Source organism: Balaenoptera physalus (assembly GCF_965194825.1).
Source record: "Balaenoptera physalus genome assembly, chromosome: X".
NCBI classification, from domain to species: Eukaryota; Metazoa; Chordata; class Mammalia; order Artiodactyla; family Balaenopteridae; genus Balaenoptera; species Balaenoptera physalus.
This window is the reverse complement of record NC_138903.1, coordinates 45,635,111-45,642,651: the sequence shown is the minus strand read 5'-3', so window position 1 is coordinate 45,642,651 and position 7,541 is coordinate 45,635,111. Positions and strand designations below refer to the sequence as shown.

Genomic DNA, 7,541 nt, shown 5'->3' with positions numbered 1-7,541 from the left:
GGAACCCTCTTGCACTGTGGGTGGGAATGTAATTTGATACAGCCACTACAGAGAACAGTATGGAGTTCCTTAAAAATCTAAAAATAGAACTACCATACGACCCAGCAATCCCACTACTGGGCATATACCCTCAGAAAACCATAATTCCAAAAGAGTCATGTACCAAAATGTTTATTGCAGCTCTATTTACAATAGCCAGGACATGGAAGCAACCTAAGTGTCCATCGACTGATGAATGGATAAAGAAGATGTGGCACATATATACAATGGAATATTACTTAGCCATAAAAAGAAACGAAATTGAGTTATTTGTAGTGAGGTGGATGGACCTAGAATCTGTCATACAGAGTGAAGTAAGTCAGAAAGAGAAAAACAAATACCGTATGCTAACACATATATATGGAATCTAAAAAAAAAAAATGGTCATGAAGAACCTAGGGGTAAGACGGGAGTAAAGATACAGACCTACTAGAGAATGGACTTGAGGACACGGGGAGGGGGAAGGGTAAGCTGGGAGAAAGTGAGAGAGTGGCATGGACATATATACACTACCAAATGTAAAATAGATAGCTAGTGGGAAGCAGCCGCATAGCACAGGGAGATCAGCTCGGTGCTTTGTGACCACCTAGAGGGGTGGGATAGGGAGGGTGGGAGGGAGGGAGACGCAAGAGGGAAGAGATATGGGGATATATGTATATGTATAACTGATTCAGTTTGTTATAAAGCAGAAACTAACACAACATTGTAAAGCAATTATACTCCAATAAAGATGTTAAAAAAAAAACTAGGCAAAATTGAACTGTAGTGTTTGAGTATATATTTGTGTGATAAAACTGTACAGAAAATCATGAAGGTGATTACCATAAATGTCAGGATAGTGGTTACATTAAGGATGGAAGGAGTGGGCTGTGTTTGGACAGGGTACAGAGAAGCCTTCTCTATTGGCTGGCAAAGTTCTATTGATTTGGGTGGTGGTTACAAACGTGTTTTCCTTCTAAGTCAATAAGCTATAATTTTGTTTTATGCAATTTTCTGTATTTGTGCTATATTTTGCAATAAAAAATTTTAAGGGGGTAATGATTGAATTAAGCAGTGGCCAGATATTGCCTTTGATGGGACTTCTCCCATATACTGATGAACTCCCTCAAAGTTGTAGGCAGATCAACTGGAGACAATCAGCCCATCACACAAACCAAGAGCGTTTTTTCCAAGGTTAGTCTCTGTGTATATAGCCTGGTCAGTGTTTCTTTCTCTTGGGTGTATCTGCCTCTCCCTGAGCCCCAAGGATGATGGCTTGTGAAGACATCCAGTCACCATTTCTCCTTTAGGTTTCTAAAAGTGAATCATCCTCTGTTCTCTAACAGAGATATTACTAAGTAGCAGTTACACTAATATTCTCATGATCAATACAAATGACCCAGGTAAAGGAAATGTCCCTGGTCTGTTCCACTTCCTTTCTATTACTAACTTTATGTGAACACAATTGCCTAAACCTTGACAAGTTCTCCCAGAGACATTTTCGTAAGTCTATCTGAGGTTCACAGAATGCCCAAGAAAGGCTCCAGCACATTGTAGAGTGCTGTCCAAGGGTCTCTGCACATTCACCCTCTCATTTCTTCCTATTCTTTGTGAATAGGTGTGTACATTCTCTTTATGTGATAGCAAATAATTAAGCCAATACCTGAGGCAAAAAGAATGAAGGGGTTTCACATCTAATGGCTTGGGAACAGCACAGAGCTAGTAAAATAATGGCAACCCCAGACTGAAACCACCAAGGATCCAAGCGTGTTAGACATACGACATTTTTTTCTACCCCTGAAATCTGCAGAACAAAATTCTTAAGTTATAAATCAGTTACTAATTTTTACATTTTGGGTTGTTGTTGGATTTATTTAATATCCAACTCTATGACTTCATCTTGTACTAGCAAACTGCATTTTCCCAGTATCTTTTTTCTATTTCAGTTTGATCTAAATTAAGATAATTTACAAAGTAGCTCTTCTAGGCTTTGGCTCAAATGTTACAAACTCTTTCTAAGAGTGAAATTCTATTGCTTAGGGTCTTATGGACTTTGCCCATCTCAGAGGTCTTAATCGGCTTAATTAGGCTGATATCCACAAGCCTTGCAAGGTTCCAATATGACACTGATTCTTTCTTAGAGCAAACCCAGTATCAGCAGTAAGCTTCCAGGCCCCCAGAATTAGAGAGGAAAGCCTGTGGACCTAGGGTGTACTCCAGGAAGGTGCTGGTGAGTGGGGCAGGTACACCAGAATACAGTTGGTTAGAAGAATACAAGTGATCTGAGTCCTGTGCCTGTCTATGTGATCCACCACCGCATCACAGGCCAGCCATTGTCCTAGCACCTGCACAAATGCTGTAGGTTGCGCAGCTTTACCGGGACAAGGGTCTCCTTGGGAATTCCTTCCATGTAGATACAGCCAAAGTGCTTAACATGAAAAAAGGTTATAACCCCATCTTTACACCGTAGAAGCCATCAGCCAAAGTTATAGGCTTATGGGGGGGGGGGGGGCGAGGGGGGCGGGAGGAGCGGCACTGGAAAAGGGAAATCCAAAGGCCTCGGGTTTCAAATTAATACTGATCTAAAGTCGCATTTCCAAGGTTCGGCTTCATCTCCCTGTATTTCAAGAGCGCCTCCCTGATCACTAATTTCTTCCTTCGGTTGCTGGGTAAACCTTTAATCCCTATCCTACCTCCATTTGTTCAATAGCAATTTTCATTTTCACTTGAATCTGAGTAGAATTGGAAATCAGGTGTGCCTGTCTAGGCTTAATCATTAAATCGTGGTCAAATCGCTCTCCCGGAGCGCGTGAACAAAAATGAATGGACATTTTCGTTAAAAAAAAAAAAAGAGAGAGAGAGAGAGAGACTTTCGGACTTCACCCAAGACTGAGGATGCAGGAGGCCGAGCGTACGGATGGCAGCGAGGGGTCAATCCCCGCCCGGCGCCGGGTCGGCGGTGGAGGAGTCGGAAGTGGTCGGGGTTTGGGGGAGGAGATCCGCTCACACACAACAGGAGAGGCTGCGCCGCCATATCTGCTGCCGCCGCCGCAGTTGCGAATGCAGCGTCGGGACCGGGCTGCCTCCGCGCCGCCGCTAAGGTTCGTGTCGCTCCCCCCCGAGCCCCCTGCTCTTGCCGCCTCATCCCCTGCGACACTGCCCGCTCTTTCTGGCCCGCTGAGCCCGCTCCCTCCCCGCATCCATCAGGGCTGAGGACCATGGATCCGGGCAGCAGCAGCAGCAGCGACTCGGCTCCCGACTGCTGGGACCAGGTGGACATGGAAGCACCGGGTTTGGCCCCGAGCGGGGACCGAGCCGCCTCGGCGGCTGTGGCGGCGGCGGCCGAGGCCCAGCGTGAGCCCCTCAGCTCGGCCTTCAGCCGACAGCTCAACGTCAACGCCAAACCCTTCGTGCCTAACGTCCACGCCGCGGAGTTCGTGCCGTCCTTCCTGCGGGGCCCGTGCCAGCCGCAGACCCCCCCGGCCGACGCCCCCGGCATCGATGAAACCTGCCCCGGCGCGGGCGACCCTCAAGGTAAAAGGCTGGGACGGGGGGCACCTGTGGAACATTCCAAAGAGGAACAGCTAGTGTGGCATGAAGGTTCCAATTCAGCTGTTACCATGGAACTTTCGGAACCTGTTGTAGAAAATGGAGAGGTGGAGATGGTCTTAGAAGAATCATGGGAACACAATAAAGAAGTAAGTGAAGCTGAGCCAGGGGGTAGTTCCTTGGGAGATTCGGGGCCCCCAGAAGAAAGTGGCCAGGAAATGATTGAGAAAGAGGAAATCAGAAAATCGAAATCTGTGGTCGTACCCTCAGGTGCTCCTAAAAAAGAACACGTAAATGTGGTATTCATTGGGCATGTAGATGCCGGAAAGTCAACCATTGGAGGACAGATCATGTTTTTGACAGGAATGGTTGACAAAAGGACACTTGAGAAATATGAAAGAGAAGCTAAAGAAAAAAACAGAGAAACTTGGTATTTGTCCTGGGCCTTAGATACAAATCAGGAAGAACGAGACAAGGGTAAAACAGTAGAAGTGGGTCGTGCCTATTTTGAAACAGAAAAGAAACATTTCACAATTTTAGATGCCCCTGGCCACAAGAGTTTTGTCCCAAATATGATTGGTGGTGCTTCTCAAGCTGATTTGGCTGTACTGGTAATCTCTGCCAGGAAAGGAGAGTTTGAGACTGGATTTGAAAAAGGTGGACAGACAAGAGAACATGCGATGTTGGCAAAAACAGCAGGGGTGAAATATTTAATAGTGCTTATTAATAAGATGGATGATCCCACAGTAAATTGGAGCAGCGAGAGATATGAAGAATGTAAAGAAAAGCTAGTGCCCTTTTTGAAGAAAGTCGGCTTCAGTCCCAAAAAGGACATTCACTTTATGCCCTGCTCAGGGCTTACCGGGGCAAATATTAAAGAGCAATCAGATTTCTGCCCTTGGTACACTGGATTACCATTCATTCCGTATTTGGATAATATGCCAAACTTCAACAGATCCATTGATGGACCAATTAGACTGCCAATTGTGGATAAGTACAAGGATATGGGCACTGTGGTCCTGGGAAAGCTGGAATCAGGATCCATTTTTAAAGGCCAGCAGCTTGTGATGATGCCAAATAAGCACAATGTGGAAGTTCTTGGAATACTTTCTGATGATGCTGAAACTGATTATGTAGCCCCAGGTGAAAACCTTAAAATCAGACTGAAGGGAATTGAAGAAGAAGAGATTCTTCCAGGATTCATACTCTGTGATCCTAATAATCTTTGCCATTCTGGACGCACATTTGATGTTCAGATAGTGATTATTGAGCACAAGTCCATCATCTGCCCAGGTTATAATGCGGTGCTGCACATTCATACTTGTATTGAGGAAGTTGAGATAACAGCCTTAATCTCCTTGGTAGATAAAAAATCAGGAGAAAAGAGTAAGACACGGCCCCGCTTCGTGAAACAAGATCAAGTGTGCATTGCCCGTTTAAGGACAGCAGGAACTATCTGCCTTGAGACATTCAAAGATTTTCCTCAAATGGGTCGTTTTACTTTAAGAGATGAGGGTAAGACCATTGCGATTGGAAAAGTTCTGAAACTGGTCCCAGAGAAGGACTAAGCAGTTTTCTTGTTGCCCCTACACAATACTGTGAGAATTGACTACAAAAGTTCACCACCTTCTCTTATTTACTGCCCATTGAGAGACTTTTCTCCATATTTTGCAAAGAAAAATTTCACAGCAAAAATCCATGTTTTGTCAGCTTTCTCATGTTGAGATCTCAGTTGTGTCACTGCTGAATTTACCCATAAGTTTCCTCCTCCTATGCCATTCTGCTTCCTTGAACAGAATCAGTAATAGCTTTGTAAGTGATGTGGATGTAATTGTCTATAACAATGAAAAATTAATATATTTTTTAATTTTTCATTTTCCCTTAGGATATTTAGACAACCCTTGTTCCACGCAGACCAATCAGAGTGTGTCAGTGTGTGTGTACATGTTAAAAAGACAACTAACATGTGAATAAAATATTCCATTTGAAACTCATTGGTATTTGAAATGCTTTCGAATATATTTTTTAATTTGTCTGTAATACTTCTCAATTAGGATTTTTACTGTCTCAAGTAACTGAATACATTTTATTACCTGGGCTTTTAACAACTGTCCTGCACTCACTGTTTTAAATGAGGAATTTACAAACAATGCACAGGTTTGTGTTAAAGGAAAAATTTTAATTTTGAGAAAAATAATTTAGAGCTCTTCCCAATGAACTTTGTTTTCTGTGTTCAAGTCCAGTCAATAAAGGAGCTCTTCTGCTTCCCCACTTGTGATTTGAAAAAGAAAAGCTCAGGCCATCTATCAAGTCCCCAAATGTTGAACATGGCCAGATTACAAATGTACCTGGGGATTCAGACCGTATGTTGACTAGACTGTTATCTGCACTCCCTCATCTTAACACACCCCTTTGTTTTATTCACCAAGAGACTTGTGATGTGGGACACAACACAGTAAGGGGCATGACTATTGAGAAGGTAAATGCTTGCAATAGTAAGTCATTCACTGACAAGTAAGGGTTATTGAGGGTCCTGAGCTTGGAGATGGGTAGACCATTCCACTCTTCTATTCTTCAGTGCTTGGGGTTAGTAGGAAAGGTGGGAGGTCATTTTTACAGTCAGTTCATGACCCACTCTTGGGGTCAGAGTTAACTGGACTCATCTCTGAAGAGTACATTGAGGAAAACACCAACTATGGACCCTGAGGTGGCTACTTTTATTGCCAGGAGAGTGGCCTTATAACCTGCGTAACTATCAACAGCTGCAAGAACTTTCTGTCTTGGTAAGTAGGTAGTGGCCCAGTGTAAACACTGCCCAATGGTGGGCAGAGCCAATTCCTCACACTCATGGGGTGGTTGAACAAGGGTGGAGACTGCTGCCGGAACACTATGGGCTATGCTCAGGACCTTTCTCCATCGTCCCTTTGTTTGGGTCCCCATGTACCTCCAGGATATCTAACCTGTCAGAGATAGCCACAGGTCTTGTCAGGGCATCAACAGCATGGCTCTGTGCATCATCCAACCATAGATCTTCAGGGCACCCACAAGGGAAAAGAGGATTTTTATTTTGTCATATGTCAGCTAACCTAACCCACAGGGATGTGCCTCATGTTGTCTTGGACCCAGTCCTTTAATAATTAGAATATCAATGGCAAGAGTTTCGTCTTATTTTACAGTTCCTTCTCTTGCCTCTGTGCTCTGAGCTTTGTACAAAATACAGGCCAATCTAGTGTTCGCTAAAAGTTTTGCCCTGGCAGCCACTTTTTAAAAATTTATTTCTGATGCTGCATCAATCTCATTGTTTTGCAATTTTAGTAATTTACCAAAAGGATAATTGTGGATAGCATCCACTAATAGGCCAAAGCCACAAGGCAGGACAGAACTCTTTTTTTCTCCACCCGATTTGGATAATTTCCCATCAAAAACTGGCTCCTAAATGTCTTTTCTCATTAGTCAGTTGTATAGAAATTTCTCCACCAGGAGCTCTGAACTCTATAAACAACTTTCAGAGACCAGGACATAAATCTTTGGGAGTGGATTTTAGAAACCAATAATTTTCATTTCAGTGATCATCCAGGTGGTTGGAGACACCTGACCCTGGCTCTTTAAGAAAATATTCAGTATATAAACTCGTGGTAATGGTTTTTTTCTAACTTCGTGAATACCTTCATTTATAATTCTTAATGTCTGGTAGTGTTCTCCAATACTGCAAATTGAGGCCATTCACAAACACAGTACAGTTTCCACAGGGCATACAAAACAGTGTCCCTTCAGAGGTCCCCTGTTTCCTCTAATTCAGACCAATTTACCTTAACTGTGCCAAGAGCACCTCAAATTCCTGGTAAGCAAGATCAGTGTAGAAACTCCCCAAGTCTGGCTGCATCCTGTAAATACATCATGAATTTACTACGTCAGGATGACTCTTGGTGACTTTTCTCCCAAGGTTCTTCCTTTTATTCCTCATTATAGGACAA

General features: G+C 43.5%; 1 protein-coding gene across 1 annotated transcript; it reads left to right on the top strand.

Moving 5' to 3' along the window:
• The first annotated feature begins 2,571 nt into the window (after positions 1 to 2,571).
• On the top strand, positions 2,572 to 5,562 carry GSPT2 (G1 to S phase transition 2). Its single transcript, XM_082445166.1, has 2 exons — positions 2,572 to 3,119; positions 3,226 to 5,562. The coding sequence occupies exon 2, from the start codon at positions 3,237 to 3,239 to the stop codon at positions 5,133 to 5,135; it is 1,899 nt and encodes a 632-aa protein (XP_082301292.1). The 5' UTR covers positions 2,572 to 3,119; positions 3,226 to 3,236; the 3' UTR covers positions 5,136 to 5,562.
• The last annotated feature ends 1,979 nt before the right edge of the window (positions 5,563 to 7,541 follow it).

Coding starts and splice junctions, on each gene's coding strand:
- GSPT2 (XM_082445166.1), top strand. CDS start 3,237: ATGGATCCGGGCAGCAGCAGCAGCAGCGACTCGGCTCCCGACTGCTGG.